Raw genomic sequence first — 20770 nt, 5'->3', positions numbered from 1 at the left:
CTGTGTTTACAGCTGTTCCTCTGGCCACTCCCTCTGTGTGAGTTCAGCCTCTGCCTGCTCCAAACTGTGAACACCCCGTTCCCTTTCATGCCTGTTCCCTGTTCCCCGCCTGAGCTGTCCCCCTCTACTTTTCTTTATAGGACCGTAGCCTCCGCTTGTCCCTCAAGGCAGTTAAGTGTCACCTCCTTTTACATCTCTCCTTGCTGGCTCCTGGCCTCTCCAGTGAGTGGAACTCATGGTCCCCTCCCGTGTGCTCCTGTGACCCTTGAGCCAACCTCTCTTTATTTTATCTAGTGGCCACCCCACACGTGATGTGGGGTCTTAGTTCCCTGACCAAGGTCAGACCCGCACCCCCTGCATTGAGAGTGTGGAGTCTTAACCACAGGACCACCAGGGAAGCCCATGAGCCATCCTCCTAAAGTGTCTCATAATCTTTCTCCCCCAAGTCATTCATTGCGCATTCAGGGCCTGCACTGTGACCTTCCTTGTCTTTTTGTCTCAACCATCTTTAAGACGGTGTCTGAGGCATCATGGGCACCTGTTGAACACTGCAATGAAATACATTTCCTTACTCTCTTCATTCTTTTTTTAAATAGAGTTTAGTTTTCTATTTATAAACATAACTTATGTGTGTCTTATAAGATTTGGAAAATTGAGAAAAATGCAAGGAATAAAACAATGATCCTGTGCCCTTAGTATTTTTTTTTTTTAATGTCTGTTAGGTATTTTTCTAGATGTTTGTAAAAATCTATACTTTTGTACTATCTTTTATGATGCATATATTGTAGGTATACGTTGGGTTGTCCAGAAAATTCATTTGGGTTTCCCGTAAGATATTATGGAATAACCCAAGTGAACTTTCTGGCCAACCCAATATATACATGTTTCTGTATATTCTAGTGTTTGTATGGCCTTTTTGTTGTTTATTTCACCTAATGATAAGTTGTAGATATTTTTCTGTGTAATTAATACTTTTCAAAACATGATTTTAAAAACTATTTAAATTTATTTACGTACTTTTGGCCGTGCTGGGTCTTTGTTGCTGCTTGGGCTTTTCCCTAGTTGTGATGAGCAGGGGCTCCTCTCTAGTTGTGGTGCACGGGCTTCTCACTGCAGTGGCTTCTCTTGTTGCAGAGCACGGGCTCTAGGGTATTCATGCTTCAGTAGTTGTGTCTCCTGGGCTCTAGAGCGCTGGCTCAGTAGTTGCGGTGTCTGGGCTTAGTTGCTCCATGGCAACAAAGGGATCTTCCCAGACCAGGAATCAAACTCTTGTCTCCTGCATTTTTACCACTGAGCCAGCAGAGAAGCCCTCAAACATGATTTTTAATGACTGTACAATATTTCACATGTATTTCACATTTTAATGACTATTCAATATTTCACATAGATTATGAGTGTCATAATCTATATTTTATTTGTTATCATGGAAGATTTAGGTTCCTTCCGGGTCTTTGTTATAACAACACTAAAATCACATTAATCAATTTTAATACATTAATATTTCTTTGTCCCTCTGATTTTTTCCTTAGATTTCTAGGACAGAAAATGCCAAGTTCTAAGGATGTAAATATTTGTAAGGCTTTTGATGCATATTGCTAATTTTCCCCCCAGAAAAAATATAAATTTAGAAAAACTTTTTCTTTGCACCCGTCCCAAAGATAGCTGTTGTAATTTTTCAGAAGTTTTTCCAGTTTGTTAGGAGGAAATGGCACTTCTTTGTTTTAATTTGCTTTTGTTTGAAGACTAGTAATACTGAACGTGAAGTGTTGATGAGCCATGTTCTCTTCATTGGAGTGTCTTAACATAAATATCCTCTCTTCTGGTCTTCTTATAGGACATAGCTGTGATTTCAGCCAAGCTCACAGGTATGCAGAACAGCCTAATGATGCTCGTTGATACACCAGACTACTCAGAAAAATGTGTACACTTGGAGGCGTTGAAGAACCGGCTGGAGGCCTTGGCCAGCCCCCAGATCGTAGCAGCATTCACATCTCAGTCTATAGGTGAGTGCTGGCTGCTTCCTGTCTCTCTGTACACCTCTTTATTTTTTTATTTTTTTTTAAATTTTATTTTCTTTTTAAACTTTACATAATTGTATTAGTTTTGCCAAATATCAAAATGAATCCATTGTACACCTCTTTAAACAGATAAGGCTTTCCACGTCTTCAGTCTTGAGAATGTCTTAATTTTGATTAAGTTACGTAGATTGGAAGTCAGTCTGTAGCTTTATGGTGGTTGCCTTTTCTTCAACATTCTATATGAACTTTTTCAAAATACAGACAGCTTGTAGTAACCCACCAGGGAACATATCATCTAGACCCTAGTATTAGCATTTACCACTTTGCTTTATCACATATCTGTTCACCTCTCTATCCATCCATCTTATTTTTGTCATGCAAGTCAAAGTAAGTTGCAGACATCAGTACACTTCACTCCTAAACGCTAGGAGTTCAGTGTTAGTTTAGGATCCTTTCTTTTTTTGAGGTAAAGTTTACATTTAGTGTTAGTTGCTCAGTCATGTCTGGCTCTTTGTGACCCCATGGTCTGTACCCCACCAGGCTCCTCTGTCCACGGAGTTCTCCAGGCAAGAATACTGGAGTGAGTAGCCATTCCCTTCTCCAGGGGATCTTCCTGACCCAGGGATCGAACCTGGGTCTCTTACATTGCAAGTGGATTCCTTACCACCTGAGCCACCAGGGAAACCATTTAGAAAAATGTACAAATCTTAAGCCATTTAGAAAAATGTACAGATCTTGAGTTTTGAGCCTGATCAAGACCATTATAAAGCTGTTATTTTCCAGTGATTTTTTTCAGCACATAGCTCTCTCTTTACCTAGCTCTCCCTCTCCATTTCATCCACAGAACTATTGGTTAAACAGGAAGCAGCAGCAGCAGTAAAGCTGCTTTCTTACCTTGTCGTCGTTGTTGTTGTTCAGTCTCCCAGTTGTGTTCGACTCTTTGCGACCCCATGGACCACAGTATGCCAGACCTCCCTGTCCCTCACCATCTCCTGGAGCTTGCCCAAGTTCATGTTCATTGCGTCGGTGATTCCATCCTGCCATCTCATCCTCTGATGCCCTGTCCTGCCCTTGATCTTTCTCAGCTTCAGGGACTTTTCCCATGAGTCGTCTGTTCACGTCGGATGACCAAAATCCTGGAGTTTCACCTTCAGCATCAGTCCTTCCAGTGAATGTTCAGGGTTGATCTCCCTTAAGATTGACTGGTTTGACCTCCTTGCTGTCCAGGGGACTTGCAGGATTCTCCTCCAGCACCACCAGTTCGAAGGCATCAGTTCTTTGGTGTTCTGCCTTCTTTGCAGCCCAGCTCTTACAGCTGTACATGATCACTGGGAAGACCATAGCTTTGACTATATGACCTTTGTTGGCAGAGTAATGTCTTTGCTTTTCAACACACTCTCTAGGTTTGTCATAGCTTTCCTGCCAAGAAGCAGTTGTCTTCTGATTTCATGGCTAAAGTCACTGTTCGCAGTGATTTTAGAGCCCAAGAAGAGGAAATCTGTCACTACTTCCACCTTTTCCCCTTCTGTTTACCATGTAGTAATGGGGTTGGATGCCATGATCTTAGTTTTTTCACTATTTAGTCTTAAGCCGGCTCTTTCACTCTCTTTCTATACCCTCATCAAGAGGTTCTTTAGTTTCCTCTTTGCTTTCTGCTATTATAGTAGTATCATCTGCCTGTCTGAAGTTGTTGATATTTCTCCTGCCTATCCTGATTCCAGCTTTGTAACTCATCCAGCTGGGCATTTCTCATGATGTGCTCAGCATATAGGTTAAATAAACAGGGTGACAGCACACAGCCCTGTCATACTCCTTTCTCAGTCTTGAACCACAGGGTTCCACTGTTCTTACCTGAGCATCTATGTATTGATATATTGGCAGAATGTAGTCTGTATGCACTGCCCTGCTTCGTGCACTCTTGGTCACACATCACGCACGCCCTTCTGCTCTGGAGTTCATGGTCTCCTAAACCTGTTCTGTTGAAGGTCACCAACAACCATGTCATCACCAAACCTGAAAGCCTATTACCATTTTATACTTCTCCGTTTCTCCTTGTCAACAACACTTAACGATGTTTTCTACTCCCTCCTGCTCTGAAAATGCTTTCTTCTTTTGACTCCTGAGATGTAGCACCAGTTTCATGTATGTGAAGTCTCTCAGTTGTGTCCAACTCTTTGCGACCCCATGGACTGTAGCTTGCCAGGCTCCTCCATCCATGGGATTTTCCAGGCAAGAGTACTGGAGTGGGTTGCCATTTCCTTCTCCAGGGCATCTTCCCCACCCAGGGATCAAACCTTGGTCTCCCGCACTGCAGGTAGACTCTTTACCATCTGAGCCACCAGGGAAGTTTTATGTATACAATGGTACATTTTCAATGATGAAATGAAACCATAAAAAGTTCTGATATATATATATATATATATATATATATATTTAAGACTTATTTATTTATTTTTGGCTGCACTGGGTCATCATCGCTGCATGTGGGCTTTCTCTAGTTGTGGTGAGTGGGGTCTACCCTTCACTGCACTGTGCAGGCTTCTCGTTGCAGTGGCTTCTCTTGTTGCAAACACAGGCTCTAGGCACTAAGGCTCAGTAATTGTGGCCTATGGACTTAGTTGCCCAGTGGCATGTGGAATCTTCCTGGAACAGGGATTGAACAAGTGTCCCCTGCATTGACAGGATAATTCTTAACTACTGGACCACCAGGGAAGTTCAAAATGTGCTCTCTTTTAAAAAAAATATTTTTTTAAAAATTTCAAATTTAAATCCAAGGTCATGAGGCTTTCCCCCTATATATATATTTTTTTTTCTAAGAGTTTTTATAGTTTTAGCTCTTACATTTAGGTCTTTGATACATTATAAGTTAATTTTTATATATGGTGCAAGGTAAGCATCCAATTTCTTTCTTTTGCATGTGGACATCCTGTTTTCTGAGCATCGTTGTTTCTGAGTGTAAAAGGACTCTCCTTTCCCCCAGTGAATGATCATGACTTCTTTGTTGAAAATCTTTTGACCATGTGTGTGAAGGTTTATTTCTGGGCTCCCTATTCTCTATATATACAGAGGCATATCTTTGTCCTTATGCCAGTACCACATTGCTTTGATTATTGTAGCTTTGTGTTAACTTTTGAAATCATGAATTGTGAACCCACCAATGTTGTCCTTGTTTTTCAAGATTGTTTTGGCTTTTTGGAGGTCCCTTGAAATTCCATATGAATTTTAGGGTGGATTTTTCTGTTTTTCCAGAGAATACCTTTGAACACCCTTTTGGAAGAGATAACTTTGAATCTGTAGGTGGTTTGGGTAGTATTATCATCTTTTTAAAAAATTTTGTTTTTTAGCCTCTAATTAAAATAAATAAATCTAAATTTAAAAAATTAATTATTTTTTAATTGGTGGAAAATTGCTTTACAGTTTTGTGTTGGTTTCTGTTGTACAACACCACGAATCAGTCATAATTTTATATATATATATATCTCTCCCTCCCTCCTCTCCCCCCATCCTGCCCTCTAGGTTATCACAGAGCACTAGGCTGGGCTTCCTGTGCTATTTAGCAACTTCCCACTAACCATCTATTTCACACATGATAGTGGAAATGTGTCAATGCTGCTTTCTCCATGCGTCTCACCCTCACCTTCTCCTGCTGGAAATCTTCTAATTCATGAGTGGAGTACGCCTTTTCATTTATTTATATCTTTTAAAATTTCTTTCAGTGGTGTTTTTTGACTTTCAGTGTACAGGATTGTTCTTTGTTACTGTATAGAAATGCAGGTGAGTTTTGGTGTGTTGATTTTGTATCCTGCTGCATTAACTTAGTAGTTCTAAGTTTGTGTGTGTGTGTGTGGAATCTTTAGCACTTTCTATATATGAGATCATATTATCTGCAAACAAAGATATTTTTACTTCTTCATTTCCTTTTGAATGCTTTTTATATCTTCGTCTTACATAATTGTTCTGACTGTAACTTCTAGTACTGAATTGAATAGAAGTTGCAAAAGTGGGCATCCTTGTCTCATTCCTGATCTCAGAGGAAAAGTTTGAAATGGTCTTTCATATCAAGTATTATGTTAGTTGGGGGCTTTTCATATATGACCTTTATTATGTTGAGGTTGTTTGCTTCTATTCCTAGTTTTTCAAGTGTTTTTAATCCTGAAAAAGTCTTAAATTTTATCACATGGCTGTTTTGCATCAGTTGAGATGATCATGTGAACATTTCCCCTTTGTTAGTGTGGTGTATTACATTTATTGATTTTCATGTGTTGAGCCTTCTTTGCATCCCAGAGTAAATCCCACTTGGTCAAGGGATATGATCCTTTTAATATGCTGTTGAATTCGGCTTGCTGGTATTTTGTTGATGATTTTTGCGTCCATATTTATCAGGGATATTGATTTGTAGGTTTTCTTTTCTTGCAATGTCTTTGTCTGGCTTTGGTATTAAGGTAATGCTGACCTCATAGAATAGGCTAGGAAGTCTTCAGTGCTCTTCAGTTTGGGGGAGAGTTTGAGTAGTATTAGTATTAATTAAAAAAAAATTTTTTTTTCTTTTTGTGCTGGGTCTTTGTTGCTGCACATGGGCTTTCTCTAGTGGTGGCGTGGGCTTTCTCATTGAGGTGGCTTCTCTTGTTGCAGAGCGTGGGCTCTAGATCATGTGGGCTTCAGTAGTGTGGCCCTGGGTTTAGTTGCCCTGAGGCATGTGGAATCTTCCTGGACCGGAGATTGTACTTGTCTCTCCTGCATTCGCAACTGAATTCTTAATCACTGGGCCATCAGGGAAGTCCAAGTATTCATTCTTAATTGATCAATGAAGCCATCTGATATACTTTTCTTTGTTGAGAAGTTTTTGATTACAGATTCAGTAACTAGTTTTATGTCTATGCAGAGTTTCTGTTTCTTCATGATTTAGTCTTGGTACACTGAGTATTTCTAACAACTTGTTCATTTTACCTAGTTTATCCAATTTGTTAACATATAATTATCCATAGTACTTTCTTATAATTCTGTTACCTTTAGTAAAATTGGTAGTGTTGTCCTCTCTTTCATTTCTGATTTGATTTGAGTCCTCTTCCTTTTCCTTAGTGAACCTAAGTAAAGGTATGTCAATTTTGTTCACTTTTTCAAAGACTTTTTCAACCCTTCATTTTGTTGATTTTAATGTTTTGTTTCTGATATTCTCTGTTTTACTTATTTTTGCTCTCTGTTATTTCTTCCCTTTTACTAACTTTGGGTTTAGCTTCCCCCGCCCCCTAGTGTTGTAAGACGTAGAGTTTAGGTTGTTGATTTGAGATCTCTCTTCTTTTTTAAAGTAAGCATGTACAGCTACAAATTAGCTCTTAGGATTGCTTTTGTGGCATCTCGTAAGTTTTGGTCTGCTAGGTTTTTGTTTTCATTTGTCATTTTTAAATTTCTCTTGTGGTATCTTCTTGACTCATTTGTTGTTTTGGAGTCCACATTATTTGTGAATTTTTCAGCTTTCTTCTTTTAGTTGATTTCCAGTTTTATTCCATTGTGATTGGAAAAGATACTATATGATTTATATGACTGTAGTCTTTAGAAATTTATTAAGACTTGTTTCGTGGCCTGTGATATGGTCTATCCCGGAGAGTGTTTTATGAGTACTTCAGAATGAGTATTCTGCCATTGTTGGATGGAGTGTTCTGTATTGTTTCTTAGGGCTAATTGGCCTGTGATGTTTATTTAAGTCCCTGCTTCTTTATTATTGTCTCTCTGGTTGTCTTGATGTGCTTTCTGAATGCACCTTCTGCAGGCTCTGTTCCTTTTCTTTTTTTTACCCACTGTGGTACTTTTGCAAAGGTCACATGGTAGAATTTTTTGTTTGCATTTATTTCTATTTATTCATATTTGTATGTGGGTGCTTTTTTTCTGGGTTCACTGTTTACTGAAAAATAATGAGCATGGGATTTCCATGGAGACCCCTCCTTGTTTTGCTGTTGTTTGGTCGCTTAGTTGTGTCCAACTCTTTGCAACCCTATGGACTACAGTACAGGCTTCCCTGTCCTTCACTGTCTCCCAGAGTTTGTTTAAACTCATGTGCATTGAGTCAGTGATGCCATCCAACCATCTCATCCTCTGTCACACCCTTCTCCTCCTGCCCTCAGTCTTTCCCAGCATCAGGGTCTTTTCCAGTGAGTCAGCTGTTTGCATCATGTGGCCAAAGTATTGGAGCTTCAGCTTCAGTATCAGTCCTTCCAATGAATATTCAGGGTTAATTTCCTTTGGGATTGAGTAGTTTGATCTCAAAGTCCAAGTGACTCTCAAGAGTATTTTAGGGCACCACAGTTCAAAAGCATCAATTCTTTGGCATTCAGCCTTCTTTATGGTCCAACTCTCACATCTGTACATGATTACTGGAAAAACCATAGGTTTGACTAGGTGGACCTTTGTTGGCAAAGTGATGTCTCTGCTTTTTAATACACTGTCTAGGTTTGTCATAGCTTTTCTTCCAAGGATCAAGCCTCCTTGTTTACCTGGACTTAATTGAAAGCTTTCCTCTTGGCCTTGATTTAAAGGTTACATTCTCTGATGTGCTCTTCAGTTGCCCAAAGAGAATGGATTCAGGACTTTTCTCCAGCCTCTTAATTCCATGTCTTCCCCATTTGTCAATTCTTTATTTTGCATTTTCTCTTCACTAGCATGATTCCAGGACTAGAGCTGGACCTTTGGAAAATCACCGTCTGGCAGTTTTCAGATCAGATCAGATCAGTCGCTCAGTCATGTCCGACTCTTTGCGACCCCATGAATCGCAGCACGCCATGCCTCCCTGTCCATCACCAACTACTGGAGTTCACTCAGACTCATGTCCATTGAGTCGGTGATGCCATCCAGCCATCTCATCCTCTGTCATTCCCTTCTCCTCCTGCCCCCAATCCCTCCCAGCGTCAGAGTCTTTTCCAATGAGTCCACTCTTCGCATGAGGTGGCCAAAGTACTGGAGTTTCAGCTTTAGCATCATTCCTTCCAAAGAAATCCCAGGGCTGATCTCCTTTAGAACGGACTGGTTGGATCTCCTTGCAGTCCAAGGGACTCTCAAGAGTCTTCTCCAACACCACAGTTCAAAAGCATCAATTCTTCGGCGCTTGGCCTTCTTCACAGTCCAACTCTCACATCTATACATGACCACTGGAAAAACCATAGCCTTGACTAGACGAACCTTTGTTGGCAAAGTAATGTCTCTGCTTTTGAATATGCTGTCTAGGTTGATCATGACTTTCCTTCCAAGGAGTAAGCGTCTTTTAATTTCATGGCTGCAGTCACCATCTGCAGTGATTTTGGAGCCCAGAAAAATAAAGTCTAACACTGTTTGCACTGTTTCCCCATCTATTTCCCATGAAGTGATGGGACCGGATGCCATGATCTTCGTGTTCTGAATGTTGAGCTTTAAGCCAACTTTTTCACTCTCCACTTTCACCTTCATCAAGAGGCTTTTGAGTTCCTCTTCACTTTCTGCCATAAGGGTGGTGTCATCTGCATATCTGAGGTTATTGATGTTTCTCCCGGCAATCTTGATTCCAGCTTGTGTTTCTTCCAGCCCAGCATTTCTCATGATGTACTCTGCATATAAGTTAAATAAACAGGGTGACAATATACAGCCTTGATGTACTCCTTTTCCTATTTGGAACCAGTCTGTTGTTCCCTGTCCAGTTCTAACTGTTGCTTCCTGACTTGCATACAAATTTCTCAAGAGGCAGGTCAGGTGGTCTGGTATTCCCATCTCTTTCAGAATTTTCCACAATTTGTTGTGATCCACACAGTCAAAGGCTTTGGCGTAGTCAATAAAGCAGAAATAGATGTTTTTCTGGAACTCTCTTGCTTTTTCCATGATCCAGCGGATGTTTGCAATTTGATCTCTGGTTCCTCTGCCTTTTCTAAAACCAGCTTGAACATCAGGAAGTTCACGGTTCACATATTGCTGAAGCCTGGCTTGGAGAATTTTGAGCATTACTTTACTAGCGTGTGAGATGAGTGCAATTGTGCTGTAGTTTGAGCATTCTTTGGCGTTGCCTTTCTTTGGAATTGGAATGAAAACTGACCTTTTCCAGTCCTATGGCCACTGCAGTTTTACTACTCATGTTTTCTAGTGAATTTGTTGCAGCTGTAGACCATGGAGCTCACTTGTGTGGTTGGGGTATGCATCCATTTGATAGGAGATTAGAGAAGTAGGAGTGGGGACTGGGGGTCCATGAATTTTAAGTTTTTTCCCTTTCCTTCTGTGTGAATTGGCTACTTGGTGCTGGAATCAGGTTTGAAGAATGCCCTGTGAGTCAGGATCGTAGGCTTTCGTTTTGGAGTAAGCTGTATTTGACAGCTTTCATTCACAAATTTGAATCAGGCTTGATTCTAGATTCTGCTCTTTGTAGGCAGGATGCTGATTCAGAAGGGGGAAATGGGTCCTGCGGCTGTCCCACTGCCGAGCTGGGGTGGAAGCAGACCCTCCCCTGCTTGCCCAGGCCTCCTTGGCCCCTGGTGCTCCATGCTAATGTCCAGTTTCTCCCAGCATACCCACTCGTTGGCCAAAATGATTGCATATCTGATGGGTATTCTCTGAAGTGTGTAGTATGAATGTTTTCCTGGCATCAACACAGATGGATGAAACTGTGTTTTTCTTTGGTGGTTAATTTTGGTGAGCATCGGGAAAGGGTTTTTTCCTGCCACAAAAGTAATATTCTCTTTAATCAGTTATCTTTCCAAGAAGGCTAAGGTGCTTCTTTATCTAACAGTTTTTAAAGGGAAATCTGATAAATTAGTACATTCCTGACACAATACCCACAATCTTCAAGTATACATGCCTCATTCATTTTATAAACTAGTGGATTCAGTTCATAAATTGAAGCAGCTTTTTGGAGCCTAATTTTACATATGGCAGGAATATTCACTTATCTAAGTGATCTTATGAAAATAATAAGCATTTAAAAAGCACGTAGTCATTTTTAAACTCATGGAGTCCTGCCCATTACAATGAGAACTGCTGGCTGGTCTCTGGAGTTTAGCTGAGTTATATCCACGGTGGTTACTGTTACAGCTTTTCCTTCTCAGCAGCTTATTGGACGTACCAGAGATGGAGCAAAACAGAACAGGTATGAAGAGGTTTTGCACCTGTTAGCTCACGGTTTTTTTCCCCATTCTTTTTTTTTAATTTTATTCTAAGGCTGTGGCATCTGTGTTTTGACCAGAAGGGGGCAGATAGGAGCCAGAGATGCTGCGTGCATGGGAGGCTGCTGAAACTGTATCTCTGTTTTTTCATCAGTAGACCTGAAACCAAGTGCTGTGTTTAGCACTTCCTCTGCCCTTAGGCAAAAATATAAGAAAGTACTTGATATTAGACCCATAGAGTCCATTGCTATCTGTTGAATGCTGGTGTTTACCAGATAATTTTCTTATTCCTCAAACCATTAAATATATGAATTTATAGAAGTTTAGTTCGTTTGCTTATTTCCCATCTGATATAATCAGAGTAGGAATTTTCAAAGGGATTACTAACTTGTAAATAGTGTTTAAACTATTAATTACATGAGGAATGGCAGGGAATACAAAAATGAAAAGATTGCTGTCCTTCAAGGACTTTATACCTTGGTTGAGGGTGAGGCTGGAAGAAAACAAGTTCACAGATAATTTTATTACGGAATGGAATGTGAAAACTGCCTTAGGCCTCCCCAGGATGAAGGAAAATCAAGGAAGCTTTTATGAAAGAGCTAGTATATGCGCAGAACCTTGAAAGAGATGAATTAAAAATAATTTGAATTGCTTCTGATTATAAAATAATACATATGCAAGTTATTAAACTTTGAAAAAAACAGAGAAAAGTATAAAAAAGAAAATGATATACCAGTAAACTCACCACACAGAGATGACTGCTAGTATTTTTTTTTTTAATTAAAAAAGTTTTTTTTAATTAATTTATTTTTTGGCTGTGCCCTGTGGCATGTGGGATCTTAGTTCCCTGACCAGGGATCAAACTCTCGCCTCCTGCAGTGGAAGCACAGAGTCTTAACCACTGGACCACCAGGGAATTCCCTTTATTATTATTACTTTAAAAATTTTTGACCGTTAGTATTTTTTCCAGTTTTTTTTCTTTGTCTGTATATATCTTTTAAGGAAAGTACATACATTGAGTATAGGCAATTCTGTATTTTTTTTGCTCCCTTTAGCAATATAGCATGAGCATTTTCTCAGGGATATAGGGATTTGATAGGTGAGGAAAAGCATTTAGGGCAGAAAGAATAATGTATATTTGGATGGTATAGAAAGAAGAAAATTCAGGGTCTGTTTTGGGAATAACAATTAAACCCATTTTAGTGGAATGAACATTGGGAAATGGTCAAAGGTGAGGCTGGAAAGGAAGGTGGGGACAGCATAGTTTGCCTTGAACAAATTAAGGAGTTTCTATTGAGGGAATGATTTCATTGCTGCTGACAATTTATTAGTCTGCTGAGGAATGTGGCAAGAATGGAAGGACTATAGACTTTGGAGATGGGCAGACCTAGTTTCAAATCTTTGGGCTGCTGCATATTAGCAGAAACCTCCACTTCCTGCTCAGTGAAATGAGCGTAGAATACGCACTATGTTCTTGGGAGGATTAAACAATACAGGTGTGCAGCTCCTGATCAGAGGAGGCCTCCAGGGAATATTGCTTCCTCTTTCTCTGGAACCTCTCATTCAAGACTTGTAGCCCTTATAGAGGCCAGTAAAGAACTCCTGAACACTCTCTTAGAATGAGAGCTGCATCATTTCCAAAAAGCCGTGCAGCTCAGCAGATTTAACTAAACTGTCAATACAGTTTGGAAGCCCAGACCCACACATGAGTTAGTTGGGTTTTTTCCTTGAATTTGGGCTTCCCTGGTGGCTCGGACAGTAAAGAATGTGCCTGCAATGCCAGAAACCTGGCTTCGACCCCTGGGTCAGGATGATCCCCTGGAGAAGGGAATGGCAACCCACTCTAGTATTCTTGCCTGGAGAATTCCACGGACAGAGGAGCCTGGCAGGCTCCATAGGGTTGCAAAGCGTTAGAGACAACTGAGTGACTAACACTTTCACTTCTACTTTCTTGAATTTAGTTAAATGTTTTTCCATCATCTACAGTGCTGAAAAGTTAAGTAGTACTACAAGGTCTAAAAGGGAAAAGTAACATCCTCTTTCTCTACCTGGTCCTTATCCAGGAAGGCCACCACTTTTAGAGCTGTTTTTCTGTGCTGTTTTACTTTATCTTTCTGCATGATAAATGTCTTAGTTTATTTCTTCATGTTTCAATTTTAGGCATTGTCTGTTGACTTCTGTTGTTCCAGCTAAGGATTTAACTTTCACACCACTCCTCTTTCTCTTCCCCATTATCCTCCTGTCTCCTTATTTTAATTGAATCAGTAAATAGTTTTTATATTATCACAACTTTATAAATTATTAATTTTTGCTGAGTCAAGCCCAGGTACTGTGATTTCATTCTCTTTCCTGTTCAGCTTCATGTTTATCCTGAAGTTTCTGATCACCTTTTTATCCCCTTCTCATTCTTCCAGCTCTCCATACTCCCTGGTTTTTTCCAAGTGGGTTCTTGGGGATAACGCTTTGTTCCAAGTACCCCCTGTTCTCCAGAAACTCTCCTTTTGGCATGCTGTCTCTGCTCTGGACATGCAGATCCCAGGATTCTTTACTGGTGCTCAGATTTAAAGTCTTGTTTCTGTCAGTTGTCATTCTGGGCAAGTCACAGGAGTTAGATGATGTCACAGGAACCTGGCCAAGACATATCTGGGCCCTTCTAGTTGTATGATCTCGACGAACTTATTTATTTCAGTGTCTTCTTAGCTCATACGGTTGCCCTGAGGTTATAAGTGAGCTTGCATAAATGGAGAAGCTTTGGAAGTTCTGTGAATGAAAAGTAAACTAGCTTATCCACAGTGACTTTGTTTCAGTGTTACTACCTACTCTACGTTTCGAAGGCCTTAGATATTATCCTTGCTGCTCTTTATATTTGCCTGTACATTCAACCAGGTATCCTCTTTCTCCAGGAAAAATTAGCATCAGAGAGTGGGAGAAGTGAAGGACAGCTCTCAGCACATGCCTAGAAGGGTGGTGCTTGCTGTCTACACCTAGGCAGAAAAGGGGGTGGGGTGGGGTAAGTTCTGCAGACTGATATAGTGGGGTAACTGTTTTAGGAAGAGATTTAAGAGCATTTTTTCTGTATATTTATTTTATTTAACATGTAATTATGACATATAGCCTATGTGCAGAGTACTTTCTTTTGTCTAAATAACATGCAAAATCATTTGCAGGAGCAACAATAAATGAATTTGGGGGACTCTTTATTTTTTAATATCAATGCCCAGGTTGCTTCCTATTGGTACCATAAGGTTTTTATACTGTTTGTTTATAATTAAAAGTCAATTATTGATATGAAATTGGTAACCCATTGACCATATATTATTACACTCTGGGTATGTGAGGTAGAGACTTGGGGACTGCATGAATATCTTATTCACATGATACCTGTATCAGTTTGAGATTCTCTTGATATCAAGTGATGAAAACCTATTTCAAAGTGGCTTAAAGGAAAAAGAGATTGTATTGGTTTATGGAACTGAGAAGTTCAGGGATAAACTTGCTGCAGGCCTGGCTTGATTCAGGATCACAGACTATGTCTTTAGAACCCAGAGTCTCTCTCTTGCCGTTTCTTGGCTATCTATGTCTTCCTATGTGTTGGCTTTACTTGCAGGCACATTCTTTGTGTAGTGGCCATTGCAGTTCTAAGCCTCCTTTCGGGCAGTTCAAGAAGGGTGTCAGGGTTAATCTTGATCTTGTTTCACATGCAGCTTTGGCACCTCTGAGTCAGTTACTTTGATTATGTGGACTCAAGGCCCTGGTTGGCCAGGCCTGGGTGTCATCCCAGAGCTGCACGTGGAGTTGTTCCACTGGAAACATGTAGATCTTAGGAGAATGGGAGGCAGGGATTTGGTTCCCCAGAGGAAGACCATAGTTCTTTTTTTTTTAATTAATTAATTTATTTTAATTGGAGGCTAATTACTTTACAGTATTGTAGTGGTTTTTGCCATACATTGGCATGAATCCTCCCTGGGTGTACATGTGTCCCCATCCTGACCCCCTCCCACGTCCCTCCCCATCCCATCCCTCAGGCTCATCCCAGTGCACCAGCCCTGAGCGCCCTGTCTCATGCATTGAACCTGGACTGGTGATCTATTTAACATATGGTAATATACATTTTTCAATGCTATTCTCTCCAATCATCCCACCCTCACCTTCTCCCACAGAGTCCAAAAGTCTGTTCTTTATCTCTGGGTCTCTTTTGCTGTCTCACATATACGATCATTCATTACCATCTTTCTAAATTCCATATAAATGTGTTAATATACTGTATTGGTGTTTTTCTTTGACTTACTTCACTCTGTATAATAGGCTCTGGTTTCATCTACCTCATTAGAACTGATTCAAATGCATTCTTTTTAGTAGCTGAGTAATATTCCATTGTGTATATATACCACTGCTTTCTTATCTGTTCATCTGCCAATGGACATCCAGGTTGCTTCCATGTCCTAGCTATTTTATACAGTGCTGCGATGAACACTGTGGTGCACGTGTCTCTTTCATTTCTGGTTTCTTCCATGTGTGTGTCCAGCAATGGGATTGCTGGGTTGTATGGCAGTTCTATTTCCAGTTTTTTAAGGAATCTCCACACTGTTCTCCATAGTGGCTGTCAAAATATGCATAGAAACAAATGAAAGTGAAAACACAACAATTAGAAAAAGAAGAAATGAAGAACCCTAGAGTTAATAGAAGGAAAGAAATAAAAAAATTAGGGCAGAAATAAATGAAAAAGAAACAAAGGAGACTATAGCAAAAATCAACAAAACTAAAAGCTGGTTCTTTGAGAAGATAAATAAAATAGACAAACCTTAGCCAGACTCATCAAGAAAAAAAGGGAGAAGAATCAAATCAACAAAATTAGAAATGAAAATGGAGAAATCACAACAGACAACACAGCAATGCAAAGGCTCCTAAGAGACTACTATCAGCAACTATATGACAATAAAATGGACAACTTGGAAGAAATGGATGAATTCTTAGAAAAGTATAACCTTCCAAAACTGAACCAGGAAGAAATAGAACATCTTAACAGACCCATCACAAGCATGGAAATCGAAACTGTAATAAAAATCTTCCAACAAACAAAAGCCCAGGACCAGATGGCTTCACAGGTGAATTCTACCAAAAATTTAGAGAAGAGCTAACACCTATTCAACTCAAACTCTTCCAGAAAATTGCAGAGGAAGGTAAACTGCCAAACTCATTCTATGAGGCCACCATCACCCTAATTCCAAAACCAGACAAAGATGCCACAAAAAAAGAAAACTACAGGCCAATATCACTGATGAACATAGATTATAAAATCCTCAACAAAATTCTAGCAAACAGAATCCAACAATATATTAAAATATCATACATCATGACGAAGTGGGCTTTATCCCAGGGATGCAAGGATTCTTTGATTCTTCTATATTTGCAAATCAATGTGATACAACACATTAGAAATTGAAAGATAAAAACCATATGATTTATCTCAATAGATGCAGAGAAAGCATTTGACAAAATTCAACATCCATTTATGATAAAAAAAAAAACCCTCCAGAAAGCAGGCATAGAAGGAACATACCTCAAAATAATAAAAGCCGTAGATGATAAACCCACAGCAAACATTATCCTCAGTGATGAAAAATTGAAAGCATTTCCTCTAAAGTCAGGAACAAGACAAGGGTGCCCACTCTCACCACTACTATTCAACGTAGTTTTGGAAGTTTTAGCCACAAAAATCAGAGAAGAAAAAGAAAGAAAAGGAATCCAGATTGGAAAAGAGGAAGCAAAACTCTCACTGTTTGCAGATGACATGATCCTCTACATAGAAAACTCTAAACATACCACCAGAAAATTACTAGAGCTAACCAATGAATATAGTAAAGTTGCAGGATGTAAAATCAACACACAGAAATCCCTTGCATTCCTATACACTAACGAGAAAACAGAGAAATTAAGGAAACAATTTCATTTACCTTTGCAGCAAAAAGAATAAAATACTTAGGAATAAATCTACCTAAAGAAACAAAAGACCTATATATAGAAAACTATAAGTATACACTGATGAAAGAAATCAAAGATGATACAAATAGATGGAGAAATATACCATGTTCATGGATTGGAAGAATCAATATAGTGAAAATGATTATACTACCCAAAACAATTTATAGATTCAGTGCAATCCCTATCAAGCTACCAATGGTATTTTTCACAGAACTAGAACAAATAATTTCACAATTTGTATGGAAATACAAAAAACCTCGAATAGCCAAAGCAATCTTAAGAAGAGTGGAACTGGAGGAATCAACCTGCCTGACTTCAGACTATACTACAAAGCTACAGTCATCAAGACAGTATGGTACTGGTACAAAGACAGAAATATGGATCAATGGAACAAAATAGAAAGCCCAGAGATAAATCCATGCACCTATGGACACCTTATCTTTGACAAAGGAGGCAAGAATATACAATGGAGAAGAGACAATCTCTTTAACAAGTGCTGGGAAAACTGGTCAACCACTTGTAAAGAATGAAACTAGAACACTTTCTAACACCATACACAAAAATAAACTCAAAATGGACTGAAGATCTAAATGTAAGACCAGAAACTATAAAACTCCTAGAGGAAAACATAGGCAAAACACTCTCTGACATACATCACAGCAGGATCCTCTATGACCCACCTCCCAGAGTAATGGAAATAAAAGCAAAAATAAACAAATGGGACCTAATTAAACTTAAAAGCTTTTGCACAATGAAGAAAACTATAAACAAGCTGAAAAGAGCCTTCAGAATGGGAGAAGATAGTAGCAAACGAAGTAACTGAGAAAGAATTAATCTCAAAAATATACAAGCAGCTCATCTAGCTCAATTCCAGAAAAATAAACGACCCAATCAAAAAATGGGCCAAAGAACTAAACAGACATTTCTCCAAAGACGACATACAAATGGCTAACAAACACATGAAAAGATGCTCAACATCACTCATTATCAGAGAAATGCAAATCAAAACCACAGTGAGGTACCATCTCATGCCAGTCAGAATGGCTGCTATCAAAGAGTCTACAAACAATAAATGCTGGAGAGGGTGCAGAGAAAAGGGAACCCTCTCACACTGTTGGTGGAAATGCAAACTAGTCCAGCTGCTATGAAGACCATGGTTCTTTTGGAAGAAGGACAGTAGATGTGGGGTGGCCAGAATGACAGGTCCACAAAGAGACCTGGCAGGGGGCCCTGCCCAGCAGGTGCTCACTGGTCTTTTTGAAGTGAATTGGTTATGTGCTAAGAGCCGAGAAGTCCTATGGTTGCCAAAGTAGGCTTTCTTTTTCTCTCTGTTGTCCAAATCAGGAACTTGTTAAACTCAGTTTTACAAATTTGTCTATTTAACATATTGATCTTGAAAACTCGGATTCCTCTATAAGGGCAAAGAAAGAAAGTGAAGTCGTGAAGTCCCTCAGTCGTGTCCAGCTCTTTGCCACCTTGTGGACTTGTAGCCTGCCAGGCTCCTCCATCCATGGGATTTCCCAGGCAAGAATACTGGAATGGGTTGCCATTTCCTTCTCCAGGGGATCTTCCCAACTCAGGGATCTAACCCAGGTTTCCCACATTGCAGGCAGACTCCTTACCATCTGAGCCATGGGCTTCCCCTTTATAAGGGCAAAAGACCCACATATTGTTACTTTTAAGGTTTTATAGTGCTTTTGCTAAATGGATTTGCTATTGGCCAATTCTGCTTTATTATTTGTTTCAAGAAATAACAAATTCTACTCTGTTGGGTAGAAATTTCTTAACATTGGATTATATATTTAGACCAGTGCTTGTTGTAGCAGTTTTTTTTCTAAAAATATTTTTTTGACAGTCCACTAAAATGATGACAGTGTTTAACAGGAGTGATAGGATTGCGGGCAGTTTTTCCTTCATACTTACAGTCAGCTGGGGCTTCCTGGGTGGCTCTAGTGGTAAAGAACCCACCTGCCAATGCAGGGGACACAAGAGATGTGGGTTTGATCCCTGGGTTGGAAAGATCCTCTGGAGGACGGCATGGCAGCCCTCTCCAGTATTCTTGTCTGAAGAATTCCGTGGACAGGGGAGCCTGGTGGGCTACAGTCCACAGGGTCACAAGAGTCAGACACGACCGAAGCAACGTAGCACACATGCATGCATGCATGCTGTCAGTTGCGTACTGATGCAGTATTCTCAACAAGCCAGGGCTTGTGGCATCCAGTTGAGTCGCATGTTCTACCCTTAACTTTACTTGTTTTTCATGTGTATGATCTCTACACCACATGAGTTAATTCATTGCCTGGGTAGGAACTTCTGAATACTAGCTCACAATTAATCCACGTTTATCCTGCTGAATTCTTCCCTTGGCTGCAACAGAAAACCTGGGAACAGTATGTACGCATTTTCTGTTGTTCCCTCCCCACAGAAGGGGTGTCAGCAGAGCATCCCAGACACAGTAAGCACAAAGGCCCTGGGGCAGCAAAGAGCATGGTTTCTTCTTGGTACCTGTCAGAAGGTCTGCTCATGCCAGTAATTTTTAGATCCTGTGAATACCAGCTTGGGTCCCATGAAATGCCCGTTTTTGTAGGTCGGAAGTGGTTGAGTAGCAGCAGCAGCGCATGGTTCAGCCTGTCCCTCCGTCAGCAGTCCTGCTGTTGACCTGCAGGCAACTGAAGTTCTCTGGGCTGCAGTTTCCTCACCCCAATGATGTGGTTGATCGATGGTTATTTTAGACAACTTTTTGCCCCTGACATTTTATGATTCTAGTCAGGGCTAGGACGAGGTGAGGCGGGTGAGATGCCAAAAACACCAAGTTGAAGGAGATGCTCATCCTGCCCTTGTACAACCTGCAGCGTGAGAGCCCAGCCCCCACCCCCAGTCCCAGCCCTGATTCTGATTCATTTTTCCATTCACATGTGAGGTTTGCTTTATTGTTGTATAACCTGAGCTCTATCAATGATGCCTTTTTTTGTTTGTTTCTTTAAATGAGCAAGTTTTTGTTTGTTTGTTTTTTTATCTCTGTATGTTTGACTGCAATGGATCTCATTGCTGTGCCTGGGCTTTCTCTAGTTGTGGCAAGTGGGAGCTATTCTCTAGTTGTGGCGTGCGGGCTTCTCATTGCAGTGACTTCTCTTGTCACAGAGCATGGACTCTAGGGTACACAGGCTGAGTTGCCCCATGGCATGTGGAATCCTCCCAGACCAGGGATGGAACCCATGTCCTCTGCATTGGCAGATGGATTCTTAACCACCAGACCACCAGAAAAGTTCAGTGATGCTTACTGATGCACTATTCTCAACAAACCAGGGCTTGTGGTATCTCATTGAATCACATGTTCTACCCTTCATTTTACTTGTTTTTTCATGTTTCTGATCTCAACGCATGAGTTAATTCATTGTCTAGGTAGAAACTTCTGAATAGTAACTCACAATTAATCCACATTTATCCTACTGAATTCTTGCTCTTGGCTGCAATTGCAAAACTTAGTAACAGTATGTACACATTTTCCATTTTCCGTTGTTTTCCTTTAGATCAGTCCAAAATGTTTGTGAAGGTTTTTAGTGAAATTGACCGGATGCCCCAGCTTCTTGCATACTACTACAAGTGCCACAAGGTGAGAAGCTGTGAGTGATGGCCCCTTGGAATGCTTGTAGAACTGGG

At 40.2% G+C, this 20770-nt stretch overlaps 1 protein-coding gene across 1 annotated transcript in view; it reads left to right on the top strand.

Annotated features, from left to right (window-relative positions):
* The window catches only part of COG7 (component of oligomeric golgi complex 7), a 90163-nt gene that overhangs the window by 7578 nt on the left and 61815 nt on the right, over window positions 1-20770 (top strand). Inside the window, 2 exon segments of the mRNA NM_001083372.1 lie at window positions 1835-2003; window positions 20641-20723. Coding sequence (NP_001076841.1) covers window positions 1835-2003; window positions 20641-20723 — 252 coding nt within the window.

The sequence above is a fragment of the Bos taurus genome, chromosome 25 (genome assembly GCF_002263795.3).
Source record: "Bos taurus isolate L1 Dominette 01449 registration number 42190680 breed Hereford chromosome 25, ARS-UCD2.0, whole genome shotgun sequence".
NCBI classification, from domain to species: Eukaryota; Metazoa; Chordata; class Mammalia; order Artiodactyla; family Bovidae; genus Bos; species Bos taurus.
Note: the sequence above shows the minus strand (reverse complement) of the source record. Positions and strands in the feature narration are given on the sequence as shown.